Source organism: Pinus tabuliformis, chromosome 7, assembly GCF_031772625.1.
Source record: "Pinus tabuliformis cultivar Carrire ecotype Pingquan chromosome 7, CPIR1, whole genome shotgun sequence".
NCBI lineage: Eukaryota > Viridiplantae > Streptophyta > Pinopsida > Pinales > Pinaceae > Pinus > Pinus tabuliformis.
The window spans coordinates 1,728,475,287-1,728,497,107 of NC_142293.1; the positions used below are offsets into that span (position 1 = coordinate 1,728,475,287).

At 36.2% G+C, this 21,821-nt stretch overlaps 1 protein-coding gene across 1 annotated transcript in view; it reads left to right on the forward strand.

The window, feature by feature from the left end:
- LOC149255235 (putrescine-binding periplasmic protein-like protein) overlaps window positions 1–19,456 on the forward strand; it is a 196,663-nt gene extending 177,207 nt beyond the window's left edge. Inside the window, exons 3-6 of the mRNA XM_089454990.1 lie at window positions 16,260–16,394; window positions 16,788–16,970; window positions 17,167–17,328; window positions 18,599–19,456. Of these exons, the coding sequence (XP_089311116.1) occupies window positions 16,260–16,394; window positions 16,788–16,970; window positions 17,167–17,328; window positions 18,599–19,069 (951 nt within the window). The 3' untranslated portion in view covers window positions 19,070–19,456. The remainder of the gene's footprint in view (window positions 1–16,259; window positions 16,395–16,787; window positions 16,971–17,166; window positions 17,329–18,598) is intronic.
- Window positions 19,457–21,821: the final 2,365 nt, after the last annotated feature.

The following is a 21,821-nucleotide window of genomic DNA, read 5'->3' on the forward strand; positions in this document are numbered from 1 at the left end:
AATAAGGAATTTGAAAACTGATTTGGATGATATTAAAGAAAATCAGGAAAGGCTGGTCAAAGCTAGAGAAGACCAAGAAGAAATTAATGGATACTTGTTAAGAAAATCGGAGAAGGAAAAAGCTAGTAAAAAGAATCATAGGAAGAGACCTAGAAGTAAATCTGTTAGTACTACAAGCAAAAGTAATTCAAAACCTTCTACTGATAATAAAGCCAATGATTCTAGTGATCTATATGAGCAAAAATCAAGTAACAACATTTCTTCATCCATAAAAATAAAATCATCTTCTCAGTTACATAAATAATTTAAGAAAATAAGACCTCCCACTTTCGATGGTGGATCTGAAGAAGGAGCAGAGGCGTGGCTCCTCAATATGTCTAAATATTTTGAAGTTTACAATTATCCAAGTAATCTTAAGGCAAGGTTGGCCACTTACCAGTTGACCGGTAAGGCAACCTTATGGTGGGAAGAAAACAAAGAAGTTAAAAGAATTAGAAGCAAGAATTTAACTTGGAAATTGTTCAAGAAAGAATTTAAAAAGAAATACTTGACTGAAAGGTATTTTGATGAAAAGCTAGCGAGTTCATGAGTTAAAGTTGGGACAACTCACCATGGATGAATTTGTTAGCAAATTCATGAGCCTATTGAGATACGTTCCATACTTGAAGGAAGAAAAAACAAATATCCAAAGGTTTGTTAGTAGTCTACCTTTCTCTTATAAAGAAAGAATTGAATTTGATCAACCAAAAACAATGGATGAGACCATTTAAAAAGAAAAATTGTGTTTTAACCAGAGCAAACAAAAAGGGGAAGGTTATAAAGGATGGGTGTCAAAGAAACCTGAAAAATTTAACAGCAAAAAAAGGGATTTAAAAAGCCATCTTTTACAAAAAGTGTGCAAGCAGGAAATTACAACAGAGGTTTTAATCAATAGAAAAACACTGGGCAATAGGGAGGAATTGTTGTGGACAACAAAAATTTCAGTGAATCTTTGAGCTCCCCATAAAATGTTGGGGATGTGGTGAAAATCACCTATGGAGAGACTGTCCACAAAATCCATTAAGGAAGAAGACAATGTTAAATCAGATTGAAGTGGCTTCAACAATAAATGATGTAGCCTGTAATATACCAAAAGTCAGTGTTGCATTGGATGGGAGACATGCAAATCATTAGTCAACTATGGTTGAAGTACAAGGTAAGATCTCTGACAAAAATGTATTTGTGCTCACTGCTTATAGATCCAGGATCTACCTTAAGTTATGTTTCCCCTGCTGTAGTTGAGAAATGTAAACTTAGAAAGGAAAAACAACATAAACCTTGGTTAGTGTAGTTGGCCATAGGAACCAAAAGAAAAGTATCTAAAATTAGTAAGGACTGCACTATAGACCTTAATGGAATGCAAACTGTCCTCAATTTAAAATTTTTACCATTAGGATCTGATGATATCCTCATAGGAATGGACTGGCTAGAAAAACATATGGCCAAAAGAAAAGCATCTAAAATTAATAAGGACTGCACTATAGACCTTAATGGAATGCAAACTGTCCTCAATTTAAATATTTTACCATTAGGATCTTATGATATCCTCATAGGAATGGACTGGTTAGAAAAACATAAAGTGATATTAAACTATTTAGACAAGTCCTTTACTTGTGTTGATGATGGAGGAAAAGCTTGCATGGTTCAAGGAATTCCAAGAAAAATCTTTGTCAGACAAATTTCTGTTGTGCAAATGAAGAAATATGCTAGGAAAGGTTGCCAACTATTCACTGTCCAAGTGCAAGAGTTGTCTGAAAATGAACAACAACCATCATTAGTTGAATATCCTGTATTAGAAGAGTTTAAGGATGTATTTCCAGAAGAAATACCAAGACTTCCTCCAAGGAGGGACATTGATTTTACCATTGATCTTATACCCGGTGTTGTCCTAGTTTCCAAGGCCCCATATAGAATGAGTATACCTGAACTAATGGAACTGAAGATTCAATTGCAGGAATTATTATATAAGAAGTACATAATCATGTTCCCTTATGGAGCACTTATGCTATTTGTGAAAAGGAAAGATGGAATGTTGAGATTGTGCATAGATTACATACAACTGAATAAAATGACTATAAAAAATAAATACCCCTTGCCAAGAATAGATGACTTATTTGATCAAGTTAGAGGAGCTTATGTATTCTCTAAAATTGATCTAAGGTCAAGATATCATCAAATCAGGATCAAGGATGAAGCTATACACAAGATAGCTTTTTGCATCTGTTATGGGCACTATGAGTTTGTGGTGCTTCCATTTGGGTTGGCTAATGCACTTGGTACATTCATGTGTCTCATGAACAGTGTGTTAAGGCCATTTCTAGACAAGTTTGTTATTGTCTTTATAGACGATATTATGGTATACTCAAAGATTAAGGAAGAACATGAGCAACATCTTAAAATGGTCCTCCAAACTCTAAGAGACAATGAACTGTATGCTAAATTTAGCAAAAGTTCATTTTACCAGCAGAAAATACATGATTAGGGACATGTAATATCAAAAGAAGGAATTGTTGTTGATCTTGAGAAATAAAGGCAATTGTAGAGTGGCCAACACCTAAAAATGTAGAAGAAGTTAGGTCCTTTATGGGCATCACATGCTATTATAGAAGATTCATAGAAGGGTTCTCTAAACTTGCTTATCCAATCACTAGTGTACAAAAGAAGGGAATCAAATTTGAGTGGAGCCCAAAGTGTCAAGCTTGTTTTGACAAGCTAAAGCAACTTTTGACTACAACTTAAATTCTAAAACTAGTAGATCCCAATAAGAAATTCATGGTATGTACTATGCACAGATGGAAACAAAGAAGGATTAGAAGTTTTGATGCAGGAAGGTCATGTTATTTGCTATGAATCTAGAACGCTGAAAGAGCATGAAAAGAATTATGCTACTCACTATTTAGAATTAGCAGCCATCATACATGCATTTAAGATGTGGAGACACTACTTGACAGGGAGGAAATTTCAGCTAAGGGCACATAATGTGAGTCTCAAATACCTATTTGATCAACCTAATTTAAATGCTAGACAAGCAAGATGATATGATTTTGAGATTTCACACATCAAAGGGAAATAAAACAAGATAGTTGATGCTTTAAATAGAAAACTTAATCAAGTTTGTGCTACAATAGCAATTAGTTGGTCAACAAATCTAGTTGAAAAAGTCAAAACAACTACAAATTCAGATTTAGAATATTTGAAAATTAAAGAAAAGTTGCAGAAAACTGATAAATTGAAAGAATAAGAAGCTGATTTTTCAGTAAACAACCAAAATTTATTGTTGTTTAAAGGAAAAAATTATATACCAAATGAAATAAATTTGAAAAACTTTGTCTTAGATGAGTTGCACAAGAGACCAAACACGGTCATCCTGGTTACAAAAAGCTGATTACAGTATTGAGAAAGGATTTTTATTGGCCAAATATGAAAAATGAGACAGCTGAATATGTAGCAATATGTCTTGAATGTTAGCAAGTTAAGGCGTCTCACTAACATTCCCCTGGTTTGTTACAGCCATAACCCATTCCAGAGTGGAAATGAGAAACTATTTTAGTGGATTTTATTACTGGGATACCAAAAACTAGAAAACAACATGATGCCATTATGGTTGTAGTTGACAAACTTAACAAGACATTACACTTCATTCTAATCAAATCCACTTTTAAGGCTATAAACATTGCAAAAATCTTTATGAGGGAGATTTTAAAACTTCATGGTGTGCTTAAAGTTGTGATATCAGATAGAGATGCAAAGTTCACCTCCAAATTTTGGAAAGGACTATTTGAAAACATGGGAACCAAATTAAACTTTAGCACATCCTATCATCCTCAAACTGATGGTCAAACAGAAAGGACCAATCAGATACTAGAGGACATGTTAAGGATGTATGTGAGAGATAAACATACTAAATGGGAGGATTACTTAAATGTAGTTGAATTTGCCTATAACAATGGATATCAGACCTCTTTAAAAATGAGTCCATTTGAAGTCATGTATGGGAGAAGCTGCAAGATAACTTGGAGCTGGAATCACCCTGAAGACAGATTGATACTAGGACCATACATGTTAGAATAAATGGAAGAGATAGTCAAGCAAGTCAAACAAAACTTAAAAACAACTCGAGATCGCCAGAAAATTATGTAGATCTGAAGAAAACTTAGAAATAACTCAATGTGGGAGATCATGTATATTTGAAGGTTAAACCGAAGAAAAGTACACTTAGGCTTGGTGACTGTGCTAAGGTATCTCCTAGATATTGTGGGCCCTTTGAAGTATTAGCCAAAATTGGACCTGTTGCTTACCAACTAGCCCTACCAGCCAACTTTAAGATTCATAATGTGTTTCATGTTTCATTATTGAAAAAGTATGTATATGATCATTCTCATGTGATTGATTGGCATGTTGTACAGGTGGAACCATAGGGTGAGTTCCTACCAAAACCACCACGTATTCTAGACCAAAGGGTGGTTACACTCCGTAATAGAGAAGTAGTGTAGTTGAAGGTTCAATGGAAACATTTCACTCCAAAAGAAACAACCTGGGAATTAGAGGATGCTTTTAAGGAAGCTTACCCTTCGATGGGTTAAAATTCTGAAATGTTTTCCAAAAGAAAATACTGATTGGGACACTGGGATGGTGTCAAATTTAAGTGGGGGAGGATGTGATATCCCTCAACTTAATGATTTCATTGTAAGTGCATGTGCATAAGTTTAATTTTGATTTAGTGTGCTACATTAAAAGACAAATAGATATTTAATTATCAATAATTTTACTAATAATAACTGATGTACAATTGTTTGTAAAACTGTATTTATGTTTTATTTTATAAATAAAACTAAATGCTGGGAAATTGGTTGAAGTAGAAATGGCCGAAAGATGAAAAACACTGCAATTTATTGTAGAAATTATTTTATCCATAAGCAAGACCTAGGCATCTATTCTAGGTGATTAGATTTAATTCTGAAATTATTTTATTGGCCAATTTAATGTTTCCTAGAAGACATGGAGTTGTCCTCAGAAGTGGGAAACAAATGCTCATAAAGGAGCAACTAACTACCAAACCCTTGTTGGTAAGGTGGAGGTAGTTAATAACTACCCAAAAAGTGGTAGATGGATAATATCTTTGTAATTTCTGGCTTTTGTCTCATAATTTTCTTGAGAGGAGAATTGAATACTGAAGAAAGGTAGAAAAGAGAGTTACAAAAAAAGGAATTGTTGTTGAAGAGAGTGTAACTAGGTTTGGTCTTCATAATGACATGATCTTTATATTTGATGTAATAAAAGGAAATAAATTATTTTTGTAATCTTGCTACATGGGTTTCATGAGCAAGAAGTGTCACTAGGTGAAAGACTTCTTCTTGATGTCTTTAGGATTTATTGTTATGTCAAAGAGTCATGTCATGAATGGAGAAGCTCTTTAAGAGCCTATGTAAAATGTATTGGTGTCAAATCAACCCTCCAAGACCAAGAAGAATCCTCCAAGAGCAAGCTCACCGAAATCTGCAAGCAAAACAACAAAGGAATATAATGTCGGCTCCAAAATGAATCAAATAAATAAATATAAGTCATGTCGGCTTGGCAAAATAGACATGTCGGTTCATAAACATACGTCGGCTCATATAGGTGGCTCACTACTATAAATACCCACGAAGGGTCAGTGAAAAAGATACGAGAAATTTCGGATGCCTCTGAAATTTCGCTCAAAGGAGCCGCAGTCAAGGAGAAAGAAGCCGCAGTCAGAGAAGAAGATCGACATTAAGGTAAGGTAGGTCTAAGGGTTCAGTTGCCTCCTCGGATGGGTATAAGGAGCAACAAAACCCAGTCCTATATCTTCTCGACATACTTGTGACTAGAAGGAGAAGCCCTCGGATGTGTAAGATTGTGGATAGAGACACAACACCATCATGAGATCTGGGCTAGATATACTTCTGTGATTACAACCTCGGCATCTTTATACAAATCTGTGTAGATATATCTCAACAACAGAACTAATGCTCTCGGCATACCTGTGATGTCCTCGGATGGATAAGAGTAGATCAGGCAGCGTGTGATCTGGGCATTCAAGTGAAGTAATGATTCTCGGCATGAGGACGCAGTCACTATGAATACCCTCGGCCTTCTCACATACTGTGATATACCTGTAGCAGCCTTGACACAATGTATTGCAATAGTTAGGGTTATATGAAGATGACCTATACTATCTCGGCAATACCATAAAATAAGCTCACATGATGGGAGAGATCCTCGAAAAGAGACACATAGTCTTATTGGTTACCACAAGCTCTCAGACTCAGTGTGATGCAGTGCTGACATGCTACTAGGAGCAGTAACCTAATCCTGGCATAACCATAATCATAGTAGCTATAGACTATGATCTTATGATCTCATTATATCGAAGTGCAACAATGATATCAATACAGTGAGAGATGCATTAGCAAACGATTTCAGTGATCCTGTTATGAAGGCATTCAATGGTGCAACAATGAGGATGATCTCAACAGCGACAGAAAGGAGGATTGGTATCTTGGTCTTGGAGAGGTAGAGTGTGTCAAGGGTCATGGTCTTGGTATTCGTCAATGGAATCTCTATAAGAAGAATTTATGCATGGGTTTTCCTCTCCAAGTGGGAGAGGTTTTGGCCCTGGCAGAAAGCCAAACATTTGTGTTCTTGTCTCTTTTGTTCTTTTGGTAGCAGTTTGATGAAGCAAACACATACACTAATAATGAATGAAATATCAAGCTAAGATAAATTGTTTAAATACTTCACAAATTGTTATCATGTAACGAAGAATCAACCTAATTATGCATGCCCTAGATTCTTCAACACCAGTAGGCGCTGTGTCAAGGTTGGGAGGAGCCAAGTACTTGACTCTTGATTTCCCAGGAGAAACTTTCAAGTCGGTGTTTCTAACTTGATTTATAGTATGTCAAATTGTTTACTATGATCTGAAAGCTAATCTTTATTTGTTAAATAGAAAGTGAAATAAATAAATGATTTAGTTATTCATGTAGTTTCCTTCATTTACATTTATACTCGTATCTGAACAATTAGAGAAGAAATGCAAATGGTTTAGAAAGGAGTGTAAATAATTCTTAAAGAGAAGATTTGTCTTCATTAATTCGAAGTACTGAGTATATAGGAATGTGTGCTAATTTTAATTGTTGGAAAGTATGAACAAACATAGTTACTATACAAAGTGCCCTTTTATACGAGGTCGAACAAAAAATAAAACAGTAGAAGAATCTTCTTTTAAAAGAAGTGAAAAAAAAACATGTATGTAAACAAAATGTCAGAATTGGAAATGAGGTATATCCTCCTCTACATTTTTTGACTAAGTTGATTAGTTAGTTATTTACTTTTATGAAAGGATAGTAATGAACTATACATTGTAAAAAATAGGAAACCCGATTCCTATTGAAGCAACTGGAAATAAGTCTCCTAATTGTTAAATTAATTTTTAACAATTTATATATTGTATGCTACAAAAAAAACTGAACCAATCACACTGCAACCTACACAAATAAACTATGGAAGAAATTAACACTGGAAGAAATACTAACGCACACATAAAACACCATAGTTATTTTTGGACCAATGTCCTTGGAAAAACCCAACTCGGGAAAACCAGTGCAACAGTGGAGGTTTTTATTATTATGCAGCAGTGAAATAATCTCAGTACAACTGGATGCCGAAATTGGTAATCCTACAGAGATATACTGGCAAGAAAATCTAGTGAGGAGAAATTCCTCACTCCACAGGCAAATCTCGACATTGACCTTAGCTCAAATTGAGCCGTCCAAACTATCTCTATGCAGTCACTGCATCACCCTAGCGCAGTTGCTGCTGCTCTCAGCTTGGAACAAATTCTCCTTAAGCCGTCTGACCAACCACTGTTTGGGAAAACATCTCTCCTGACCTCTTGAACCTCTGCCTGTTATGAAACCAACGCACAAAAGGATAGAAAAGATAGATGAATGCCTTAGAAATAAGCCTCTTCGAGGGGGCAACCTTCTTTACATTACACAAATGAACAATTCTTGGATGATACAAATGACAAGACCTCCTTTCTATATATAGGAGTCTAAGGGGTCATAATATAATCAGAGCCGACATAACAATAATAATGTAAGGGCACAATAATAACAATAGTGGGCTTTTATGGGGAACAATAATAACAATATGGGGACTACATGGGCACTACAATATAATAAGGAGTTACACTAGTAGTATAGGGACCTAACATGCCCCTCTCCTTCAAAAAGTGTTGTCCTCAACGCTTGAGTAGCTCTTGATACTCTTGTATAAAATTTTCATCCTTCCATGTGGAATCTTCAGCGGCTAAGTTCTTCCACTTGATGAGATATTATGAAATTGATCGATTCCGTAGCTATTGACTTCTCGGTTTTGTGAATGCTTCAGTGTCCAGTATGATTTTTCCTTCCTTGTCAAATTCTGGCAATATCGTTGGAACTGGGATCTTCGACAACTTTTGAATGAGTTCCCACCCTGCTTCATCATTCTTCCATTCATCCCTTGCTTTGTTTATCAAATTTGGTTGGATAATTATACCAACCTCTACCATTTCTGCAACCATATGTTCAATTTCACTCCTTTGGGCAAATGGATATCTATAATGCCTGATGTTTAGAGGAACGCTTCCTAGAATCAAATGAATAGCATGATCATGATCACGAATACGTGGGAGACCTTTGGGAATCTCAAATACCTTGGAATGATTTTTGGAGGTTTGGAGAAATAGATGATTTCGATGTGGGAACCATTAGCGAACATAATTGTGCAATTATGCCTCGTTGTTCTTTCTTTAGAAGCTTTGTCATTTTGTTAGAGCTGATTATCTTTCCTGGTTTCCCTGTGATACCCCTTAATTCAACTTCCTTTCCTTCCGAAGAAAATTTCATGACAAGTTCTTGAAAATTAAAAGCTATTTTACTCAAGGATTGTAGCCATTGGACTCCTAGTACAACATCAGTACCACCCATTGGAACGGAAAGAATTGGGCTATTCAATACATATTCTCCCATGGATAGCTTGATATTATGGCACTTTCCAGAGCAATTTATGGTTCCTCCACTTACAACCGTCACTTGACACTCTGGTGCTGGATATAGGAAGCAATTCAATTCCTTGGCTATCTTACAATGAATAAAATTATGGGTACTACCCGAATCAATCAACATTATTACCTTTTTCTTCTTGATATGTCCTTTTATCTTTATAGTTTGAGTGGTAATTCCGACCAATGCATTACCAGATATGGTCGGATTCATTTCTTCTTTCTTTGGGGTTGGTTCCTGTTGAGAATCCTTTTCTTTTGATGTTTCTTGATACTTTTCTTCCTGATATTTCAATGCTTGAACCTTCTTCTTCTTGATATGTCCTTCTATCTTGAGAGTTTGAGGAGTGGTAATTCCTGCCATTGCAATACAAGATATGGTCAGATTCATTTGTTCTTTCTCTAGGGTTGGTTCCTGGTGTACATCCCTCTTCTTTTGACGTTTCTTGATCATTTTCGTCATTAGGAGGCCTTTCTTGTAGCAGCTTTTTTCCCAACTTCCTTCAAGCCTTCCATGTCTTTCTTCAAATCTTCCACGACTTTCTTCCAATATGCTTTCATACCATTGATATCAGCGTCCATGGCATAGATAAAACTATTTATCTTTTGCTTCTCTAGAATATCATTTACCCTTATATTCAATTTTTGAAAGTCCTCAATGTGCTCTACCATTGAACCCTTTTGTTTGAGATTTATCAATTGGCTAAAGAAGGTGTTGCTCTTGGTATCCTCATAATGTGCTATCATTTCTTCCGTGAAAATTGACCACATGACAAGTGGTTTACGAGAAAGAAGCTCTTTATACCATAAAAATTGATTTGGTTCTAAATAATTAGATGCAACACGTATCTTTTGTAATAGTGGTACACCATGTAGATCAAAATATTTCTCCATCTATAGTATCCAATTTACCGGATCCTTGCCATCAAACTTCCTCATCTCGCTTTTTCTTGATTTTAGGAGCTCGATCTTGAAACGACTGGAACTTTGTAATTTCGAATCTTTAAGTTCTGAAATTTCGACCTGTAATAGCCCTCTAAGTCCTCTTTCTAACTCTGTAAGTTTGATCGCAATTGGATTCTCAAAGAAAAAATTATTCCCAATCTCCCACTATGACCTAATTATAGATTAGTTCAGTGGAGTGAACTTGTACGATGTGCCATGTATCACTGTTTCAACCTTAGGTTCTGAAAATTATACCCAAACAAAATACAGTTCGTCCTCTTTCTATAACTTCTTACGAAATTTCAATCTAATGCTCAGAGAGAAAGTTATGATGATTTTCCCAAGGTCACCTATTTAGGATGTAATTCGAGAGTTTACAAAAACCCTAACTTCCTCAGATCATATATTCGAAAATATAGCGCTCCAAGATCTGAAATTTGGACCCGAGGTTCAGATCGATTTCTTCTCAAATGGTTTTTTTTTAGCTTCTGAAACGTCATAGCGAAAACGTTATAGCAAAAATTCCACGATGACCTATTTTAGATGAAATTCTGGAGCTTGCAAAAACCCTAACTTCCTTAGATCATATCTTCAAAAGTATAGCGAGACAAGACCTGAAATTCGGACCCAAGGTTTAGCGCGATTTCGTCTCGAATGGGTTTTTTTTCGCTTCTGAAACATTGCAAAAAGAAAGTTATAGCGAAAATGCCACGATGACCTGTTTGGAGCAACGAAACCCTAGAATCCAAAGCTCTGATACCAAATGTTATGGAACCAACTCACAAAAAGATAGAAAAGATAGATGAACGCCTTAGAAATAAGCCTCTTCGAGGGGGCAACCTCCTTTACATTACACAAATGAACAATTTTTGGATGATACAAATGACAAGACCTCCTTCTATATATAGGAGTCTAAGGGGTCATAATATAATCAAAGCCGACATAACATTAATAATATAAGGGCACAATAATAACAATAGTGGGCTTCTATGGGGCACAATAATAACAATATGGGGACTACATGGGCACAACAATATAATAAGGGGGTTGTACTAATAACATTAAGGGGTTACACTAGTAGTATAGGGACCTAACACTACCCAACTTCTGGCATTGAAATTCTGCTTCTCCCCAACAATTCGACTTTGCCTCTAGAGGCTACTGTGCTGCTCTGCGTCAGCCTCTCTGCAAATGCACTCATCGGATCAGGAAATCTTCCTTCGACTTCACTGTCTCTGCCCCTCTTTTAGTGCTTCGATCTCACTAACTCTCTCTCCAACAACTGATTGCTGCTACTCTGGAAATCAATTTGCTCATGAAATCGAACTATTTAAGTTTCTTCTCCAAGTCCCATCGACTTCTTCTTATAATCCTCTATTGAAACTTCAACGACCAAGATTAGATCTTAATCGATGGCTAGGATTAACTCGAAGTCGATCCGTGTGAGTTTCTAGAACATTCACACCATAACTTAATTAATTCTGATTAATTAGTCATATTCCCTAAGTTTACGACTAATAATCTAATTAAGTCTTTTCTAGGTGGAATTCCCTAAAACAATTTCTGGGTTTTGGAGATCTCATGTATTCTAGCCTCCCCACAAGTTTTTGTAGCTAGAACACATCTGATGCTAAAAAAACTAACACTCCCTCTTAGCAAGGAATGTGTTCTAGTGCTGCTGTTCCAGTAGCACCACCCTGTCTCTACATCATCTCCTATCATGCTACTGATGTCTGGCTGCTGCTGCCCACCAACTATTGCGCAAACCTGATATGTGATGCAACTGTGAGGCTACTGACCCTGCAAAAATGCTGCCAACACTGCATATGCAATGCAACTCCCTCTCCATCTGCTGTTGTTGCAATTGAGAGGCATCCGAAATATCGAATCAATTGTGATCAATATGATACATTAATCACCAGAGTCTCTGACTGCTGCTAGTATCTGCGCTGTCACTGAGGTATTTGCGCTGCTGCTGACTTTGTACTGTGCCACTTGCACTGCTGCCAACTCTGCACTACACTCCTCAACATCCGACTGCTACTAGGATCTACATCTGTCACTCTGGCATCTGACTGCATCAACTATCACTGATCCATCCTGCTACAAAATATTGTGGGCCTTGTAGCAAGGTATTGATTCAAGAGGTGGACCTCCTCAAGAATCTTGCCCATTTGTAGCACTCTAAGGCTACAACACCAAGTCACCCCATTTGACTCCTGGGGGTATGTCAGCAAACATGGTGAAGTCTTCCTCCAGCCTGGAGGAAATCCTATCGATCTCTGCTGATGCTGCCTGCTGGTCCTACTTCTCCTCCTTGTCCTTCTTCCTGAGAGGACATTGGGTGCTGTAGTGGCCAAGCTCACCACATCTAAAGCACTTGACCTTTGACAGGTCCTTCTTCTTCTTTCGCTGCTCCCCTTGTCCTTGACTAGGACCCTTTGATGTGAGGGCCACATTCTCCTCCTCCTTCACCTGCTTCGATTTGCTGTTGCTGCCACTGATGGAGCTCTTCAAAAGAGCTCATCTCAACTCCTCCTGTTGCAAATTGGCCCACATCTTGTCCCAACTTGGCAAGGTTTCTCTACCCAAGATACTTTGGACAAATACCTGCCACTCTGAGACTCTATTGAGTGCCAATCGTACTAGCTCTGTGGGTTGAGGTGTTGCCCCAACAACTGACAACTAGTCCCAAACCTCTTGAATCCTGGTGAGGAAGGGGTCTATACTTTCCCCTTTTTGCATCTTGGTGCATCTCAACTTTTCCTCCAAGTACATCTTTTGCTGCTCGGAAGTGCCTTGGTATATCGTGGAAAGTGTATCCCACATCTCCTTGGCCGTTCCCTTTGCCGCTATGTGTGGTACAACATGACCCCGGACATCGTCTAGGATCAAAACAACAGGAGAAAAATGTTCTAAGGAAACTGTAACTTCTACAACACATGGTATAATAAGAACTAGAAAGAAAACTAATAAGGCAGTCAATATTGTTTTCAACAAAACAAATTTGCCTTGCTCTTAGTAGTATTTCCAACTTGGATAGGAAAATTGAATTGTAAGTCAATAATGAAAGTCCAAAAACAATTCCAAGTGCCACTCAAGATTATGAAGCGGCAGGACAAATTGTAATATACCTGAAACAACCATGTTGAACAATACAGAGGTTAATATTGATTATTTTTATATGAGTATCAATAAAAGAAATTTGTAATGATAAACTTGTTCAGAGATAGATCATATGATACCTTGTGAGGTTCTTGGAGGACTCTGGATTCTCACCTTGCATAAGAGAAATGATGAGCAAGAGTTATAATAAAAAAAAATTATATGCAACAAAAAAGAGGTCGGGTAAATGAAATCCTGTAATAAATTACAGGTAAACAAATTTGGTGACATTAATTGAAAATTCTAAAAGAAATAAGAACCAATAATGATCGTCGAAAACAAACTTTGGAATAACTTTGTTAAACAATTGTATGAAATAACAAATGACTTCTACAAGTCTTGATTAAGGGTTTTAATTTACAACAAGTAATAAAAAATATAAACCTCGGTCGAGAAATTGAGAACTTTAGGGTTTGATTGGGGTAAGAAACTCGCCTCTCACCTGACTGGGTATGGTTACAAAGATTGCATAGTTGCAATAGAAAACATAAAAGCCCAATGTGGGATGACAATATTGCTGAGAGAGAAGTTTTGCATAGATACCAAACAGAGAAAAATGAAAACAGAGTAACGAAACCCTAAGGTGAGGAGAGAGGAAACCTCCTTGAATAACCTCGTGGGTAATAAAATAATTTTGAGTGAACATTTTAAACAAAGAAAATTCATACTCAGAACCAATTTATGAAAAATAAGAGGGAAACTCCTTTCAATGGTAGAGATTACTAGTTGGGTTGCGAGTGCGTAATAATGCTAGCATACCCTCTTTGAAAAACAACTTGTATGAGTAGCCACAAGACTCAGAATAGTTATCCTGTCGGATCATGGAAGGAAACGAACAAGTGTATCAATATTTAAGTGAATATTGCTCCGAAAAGCAGAAGAATTGAAGTAATTCATCTAGATACAAGCCCTTTTAAAAAAAGAAATAACATTACCTTCGTGATTAGTCCCTGAGTTGCAGTAGACAACTAAACTCGTCATTTCGATAGATTGCAGGGTCAACTGCCATTAGACGCCAGGTGGAGACCCTTCGTTCAGTGGGAAGGTTTAGGAAAACATTTGTTACAACCTCATCGAGGAAAATGGTCATGCCATCTAAAACTCAAACGAAATCTTAGCCGCAGAGAGAAGTGTGATCGGGAGAAAACTTTGAGAGAAATGAACCAGTAAGAATGAACTTTGGAAAGTCAATAAACTCATATCGTAACCGTAATCACAAATTAACCATTGATTTGCCATTGGAGGATCTAAGCCGTTGATAAGATTAATACGGAGTTGAATACGTGTCGGACGAGAACAGTCTTCCTGCTCATTAAAAGAACACTCCAGAAACTGGTTGAAACATATATGTAAAACATGTCATATCTAATGATCCCACATTGGAAAATAAATGTTGGAAATGATATGATATAAGCTTAGATTCAAAGTGAGAACCAAAAGGAAAAGGGATGTTGTGTTAGTAAACTCTTAAATAATTATAACCAATGTTGCACGAAGCGGGGACGAAGCAGGGACGTTTTTTGGAAGTGGGGATGCGGAAGCGTCATTTTCCAAAAATCTAGGAAGCGAAGCGTATGTTTTATATATATATATATATTTTATATTTATTTGCATTTATACTCAAAACAAACATCCCAAATAGGTGGAAGCATCCAAAACAGGCGGAAGTGTGCTTCCGAATTTTGGAAGTGCGCTTCCGGGGACACTTCCTGGATGCATCTGCACGGGACGCGCTTCGGGCCTTGGAACCGGGGGGGGGGGGAAGCTTCCTGCAACTATGATTATAACCAAAGAAAAGGTTGTTGTATGATGGAAACATTACGAATATGGGAATATATTAACCAGAATTCTATACAGATGATTGTATTAGCATATGATGGACCAAGGTCTGATATTTTAATAAATTAAATGGAAGTGTGGAACATAATTCGACAAATACTCTACATAAGAAGAGTAAATTTGCTATATAAGGATATAAACATACAACATTGTGCAATAGACTAAGAGGTAATATTTTTACATGTTTTTCAAAGAAAACTTTGTAGTATAGTGTTCCATATGATTTTCCCAAACATTAAATAAACATGAGTAATTACAAAATGACGAAGACCTCTTATTGAAATAACGGTAAATGTAGCTTCAATAAATCAATATTGCACACTTTGTCTTATACATGTGTATGGTATATAAATTGAGATCCAAAGTCAAGATGTTTTGTTGGAATAAGATTCTTTAAAAGAATAAAGGTCACTAATCAATAGATGGAGTGATGAAGATCTCTGGCAGAGATTCTAAGTAGGCATTCAATATAATCTCCTTGACATTAAATTACAGTTGTTAGAAATTTGGACCTAGACAATAATTGTAAATAGCCAACAATCAGTCATCAGTGGTTATTTCTATAGATGCTCTTAATATGAAGCTGATTCTAGATATCAGTTTGGCAAATATACATGTATTAAAAAAATAAAATAAAAATATTGATGTGGAATTAGGGTCTTTACGGCTGATACCACATGATTAAAGAAGTTATAACTCCTGAACATAGACACTTCCAAGGCTCTTGAAAATAAACGACAATCTCTCATTTGTACCTTGCTTTATAAAAATGACAATCACTTGGTTTGTTTCGCTTAAATCATTTTGTTTTTTGGAAAGTCTACCATGGTTTCCTGTTGTTTGATTAGGACATGGCTCTTCCTCATATGACCCACCCAAGTGAGCTGAATTCCTTGCTTTTTTCTTGACAATCAAAAGCTGTGACTCATAAACATGCACTAGTTGAACTATGCTCTGAGATTTGTCCTCTTTCACATGCTCAATTTTCAACCTTCCTTGTTCTGTTTAGAACTAGAAGTAAAACAGATTCTAGTGATATTTGGAACTTTAGATTGTTATTCCTGTCACGTTAGTCTGTTGCATTATCTTATGATAAGGTAAGATAATATAAGATAATTTTATTAAAATTTGAATTTGTGCATAGATGTCTATTATTTTAATATTCAACACATGTTGATCTGTTAAGTGATATCTACCTCAGGTTCATTTACGCAGGGATCATAATGGTCAGATAGATCCCAAAGGAGAAGTCTGGGGAGTTCCGTACCGCTGGGGTAGTATGGTGGTGGCGTACAGAAAAGATAAATTTGCAAAGTATAAAATACCTGCGATTGAGGTCAGTGGTTCAATCTGACATGCTCAATGCCATTTAGCAGCAATGAGAACAGTTCCTGATTTTTATTCTTTTTCAACTGTTTTGATTGCTTTATTTGCATCTATTATTATGTGAAGGAGTTGCTATACTGCAAAGTTTTTTATCCCCTCGACTACACTTAAGAACCTCATGGAAATTGTGATTCATTTTATTTTTATGTAACAATGTAGGCTGAGAACTCTCTTTATAACCATACTGTTTTCTTTTCTTTAGTGCATTATGTTTATTTAATATTCCCAAAGAAAATGTTGCCGAAGCAACTTCGAAGCTGTCACTGATCGTAAATTTAGGTTGACATGATCTGAGCAGTACTACATTTTGAGATTTTGATCACTCATGTAGAAATTCTTGCAGGACTGGGAGGATTTATGGAGGCCAGAGCTTAGAGGTAAAATTTCAATGGTTGATTCTCCCAGGGAGATAGTAGGTGCAGTATTAAAATATATGGGAGCATCTTATAATGCAAAGAATTTTGAGTATGATGTTCCTGGCGGGAGGAATGCAATGAAGGAACATTTTCTTATGCTACAGAGGCAGGTAACATTATCTGCTAGTTCCACTATTGACAATTTTACAGGTCCAGTATTTGAAATCTAAGGTTTGCTATATTTCATAATCTATAATGCCTAAGAAAGATAGAGCTCAAGACCCTATGTGCATGCTGCATTTTGCAATATATATTCGTAACACAGAGAAAGTTGTTGAAGAAGCTTCTTTAACATTCATTTTGTAGGTCCGATTGTTTGATAGTGTACACTATCTAAAGGCTTTTGGATCTGGAGATGTTTGGGTTGCAGTAGGATGGACAAATGATGTGATTCCAGCAGCTAAACGCATGTCTAATGTTGCCGTAGTTGTCCCAAAGTCTGGTACCAGCTTATGGGCAGATCTTTGGGTACCTCACTATAACTTTTTCCTTTTTCCTTTTTGCACATAATTTTTTCCTTTTACCACAGAAGTAATCTGGGGCTGGGCTGCTTGTCACATTTGGGGATAATGTGACTGTTATGGACTATTGTTGTTTGCCTTTATTCTCCGGTTTGTTTTCTTGGGTTACTGAAGGATCATTAATCACATCTGTGGTATTCTTTGGCAACTGATTATTATTGTAAATATATAAGAGATATATAGGCATCATTCAGTTTCTGGCCAATGTCGATCATTAATTAACTTCCTAAACTTTGTTTGCTATTTGGTTGATTATCTTTAACTCAAGCACTACAATTTTGCTGGTCCTTTGCAGCAGTAGGGTAAGAACTAAGCAAATAGTAGCAACTGAGGAAAACCTCTCTAATGTAGCAAGTTTTGATCCTTTGGAGGGAAAATGCAAAGTATATTAACCTACAATCAATCATACTGAACACTAAACATCCTTCTAATATAAAAGGAAATGGATGAAATGATCACAAGGAAATTGCAATAACGAGTAGATCGGATGGACCAGATGGTTGGTTTCCCCTGCAAGCTAGCTGCTGAGGTTGCCAGGAATTTTACTTCAAGCACTGGGTAGAAACTTTACCATAAGATTAGAAATTTTCAAAGGAAAAAATTTTGTTCAATAGTGATGTCTTGAGCAAGAATTATTACAAGTATATGAATCATTTACCATTAGGACTTAGATTATTTTCTCATAAGTACAATTATTCTCAGGTTGTTTATATTATTTTCTCGTAATTAGAATTATTCTCAAGTTGCTTCTAATAAAAGTCAACTTAAAAAAAAATGATTCCACCACGAGACAGCTTGGCAGCTTCTAGGATATGTTTTCCGTTGTCTAAGTTGACAGAAATCTCTGCAATTACATTGCTATCATGACAACTTAATTTGACGACACTGTTTGATATATCGAATACAAATATCTTCTTGTTTGGATAGGTTTTGTGTGGTTTAGTCTTATTAATATGCAAATTATATATTTGGAACATTTGAGGCAATTGCATGAATACAACCTCTAAAAATTCAGTGGTTTTTTCATGGTAGAAATACTTATGTTCCTTGAATCAATTCCTTGCATAATCTGAAGTCATAAAGGTTTAGTTTATGACTCCCCTGTTTCCTTTGGGGTTTGACTTCTTAATTATGCAGGTTGAGGTAAGGATATATTATAGCTTCATTCAGATGCTTCATCGTATTTGACATGGCCTTCTTGTGATGGTTGTTGACAGTCAATTCCAGCTACTTCCAGTATTCCAAGTGATAAAGTTGGAGGTCGTGTACGGGGTCCATCTCCACTCATCCATCAGTGGTTTGATTTCTGCTTGCAACCTGCAAGGGCCACACCCTTTGAGCAAGATGTCTTTCCTGGGGCTTCCCCATTGTTCCTACCAGATAACATGCTTGACAATACAGAAAAGAATGACTCTATACAGGGAAAATCCATAAATGCAATTGAAACTACACCAGTGAAGAAAAGGGGCCCACAGCTCGATACAAATCTTGTTGCAGGGATGCCGCCTGCCAACATCCTACAGAAGAGTGAGTTTTTAGAGCCCCTTTCAGACGAGACATTGCTGGAATACAAATGGTTATTGGCTGAAAGTATAGAGGAAGGACAAGGCTGGCCAAGTACTCTTTGGCAGTATTTAAAGGGAATACGAGAAACATTTAAAATTGCTCCTATTAGAGGGGTTAGATAAAAAGAATGCAAATATAAAACCGCTGTTAAGACCATTGATATCTATCAGGAACAGTATAATGTATAGAATCTTTTCCTTTGACGAAATATTGCAATTAAGCATTTACATTATAGTCATTATTATTCAGCTATTGTTTTGGTTTGAAGAGGTTCATCCACACGTACTTGTTAGGACGTCCAAACAGCTGGGCTCTTGAGCCATACACATAATTTCTTTGTTACATTTGCACATTTTAGTTTTCTCACTAGGTCAAGCTCGTGGTGTTAGTACATGTAGTTATTGCCAATGATTTGCAATTACAATCTAAACAATTATCTTGAGTGCTTCAAAATGCACTAGAGGAATAAATTCGCTTGGAATGAAAAAATATTTAGCACTTTTGGAATATATTCATATTTTTGCTAGGGAGAATGCACAATCCTTTGCTTGGCTGATTACATCCTCTTTTTTTATGTTATTTAATTTGAAGCTTGAAGGGATTATAAGATGACAATGCCATCATATTGATGGAAACTTAGCGGGAGAGGGGGGTGTACGGGTGAATCAATTTAGTACATTCATGGACATTAAATTTTGATTATTTTTCAATGGTTAACTGAACTATTAAATGAGCAGCATACACCTTATGAACAACAGATTTAATATATAACCAACATTTAACATGTAAATCACAACATAAAAACTTTCATGACAACATAAAATCAACACACAAAATCATCACATGTGAACACCAAATATAAGTGGAAACCCATAAAGGGAGAAAACCATGACTTTGTTATTGTTGTGATGCAAAGACAAACTCCTACTCTCTTATTACATCTGATTTTCTGTAGGCTCCAACGTGTAGGAGGCTGCTACCTCAATTTCTTCTGTAAGCTTCAACTTGCAAGGAAGCTCCAACTCCCATTAATTTTCTGCAGGCTACAACCACAGGGGGCTCCTAACTCAACATGTTCCACCTGTTATTTATCAAGCTACAACTTGAAAGGAGACTACAATCCCCTAATACATACAAAAAACACCACGCCGGTTTACTTGTTCTACACCTTTGCATACCTCTATCTCTGTCTTTGCTTCTACTCTTCAAATCTGCTTCACATCAGCTCTATACAAGTCCTAGGTAACTAATGAACAACTCCTTGATCGAATCTCACATTCTTTCACTCTAACATATAACCTTCCAACTTCACATTTTTATAAATAAACTTTTTATGGTATTCCAAACATGAATATGAAGTGAAAAGACTTGTTTCTTTGCATTCCACTCATTCATTTCACACCTTTTGAGATTTTGAATATTAAAATAAAATAAATGTTTCACCAAATATTATTTTCAGTCACCAGTGATGATTAAATCAACAAGCATAACAAGCATAACTTTTGCAAGATACATTAGCAATACATCAACAACTATAACACATCACAACATCACAAGCATAACAACATGCTTCATGCTTTGCCTTATACCTTTTTCCTTGCATCACAACAATCTCTGCAACATTCTGTCATCAACAATCAACAAGCATATGTAACCAACAAAGATGTGTAACATAAGAACTCCAAGACAACCATGCCATCAATGACACCCTTTTCTATCCTACTTTGCTTCTCCTTTGCCATAACAATATGTGCAACATCATCAACATGCAATAACAACATATGCAAGCAAGTTCTAACGAGCTATTCTCCTTCACCTCCAAAACATAATAATACCTGCATCAACATAAGCATGACATGAACAATACCTGTTCAACTGTGCATACATTAACTATGACATCATGCTTTTTTGCTTATTTACCTCGCTGTCAACAAGCAACATATATCTGTCAACATCACTTTCTCACACATATGGTGACTACACTTGTTGCTCCTTTGCCATAACAAACCAACACAACAACACAACAACTTCTTTCAAGCAAACATAAAAACAAGCATCATAAACATACAACACAACATTAACAATGTAGTATATCTAGAGGGGATAATATGGGGTATACATAGGGGGGATCATATGGGGTACAGAGGGAGGTACCAAAGGGAATAATGTGATGTAATGGACCATAGTTAATAAATAAAGTGGTTAACCCGCATTATGCAAATGATCACGAGTAGTTAGAGAATAATGTGATAAACCCATTGTATTGAATGTATGGTATTGAGAGACTCATTGTAATTACCCATGGTATTGTATGTATGAAGTCCGTATAGAGGCCAAAGACTCCCCATTGAAAGATGCCAAGTATTGTTTTGTATTGACAAACATTAACTTGTGGAGTGATCTCCTTAAGGAGTAGTTGTATGGTGTTACCCTACCTCAAGGGTTTGATATTAATAAAGAAATGAAGTTCTATCATCTATTGTATTATTCTTCTAGCATATTTGTACTTGTAGTATATTTGACCAACAAATATATTAGAAGTGTGAATATGTCAGAAGAATAATAAAATAGATAATAGAATTTCAGATCTTTATTAATATCATACCCTTGAGGTAGGGTAACATCATACAACTACTCTTTAAGGAAGGAAATCACTCCACAAGTTAATGTCTATTAATACAAAACAATACTTGACATCCCTCAATGGAGAGTCTCTAGCCTCTATATAGGCTTCATACATACAATACCATGGGTAATTATAATGGGTCTATCAATACCATACATCCAATACAATGGGCTTATCATATTATTCTCTAATTACTTGTGGTCCCTTGCATAATGTGGGCTAACCAGTTTATTTATTAACTATGGCCC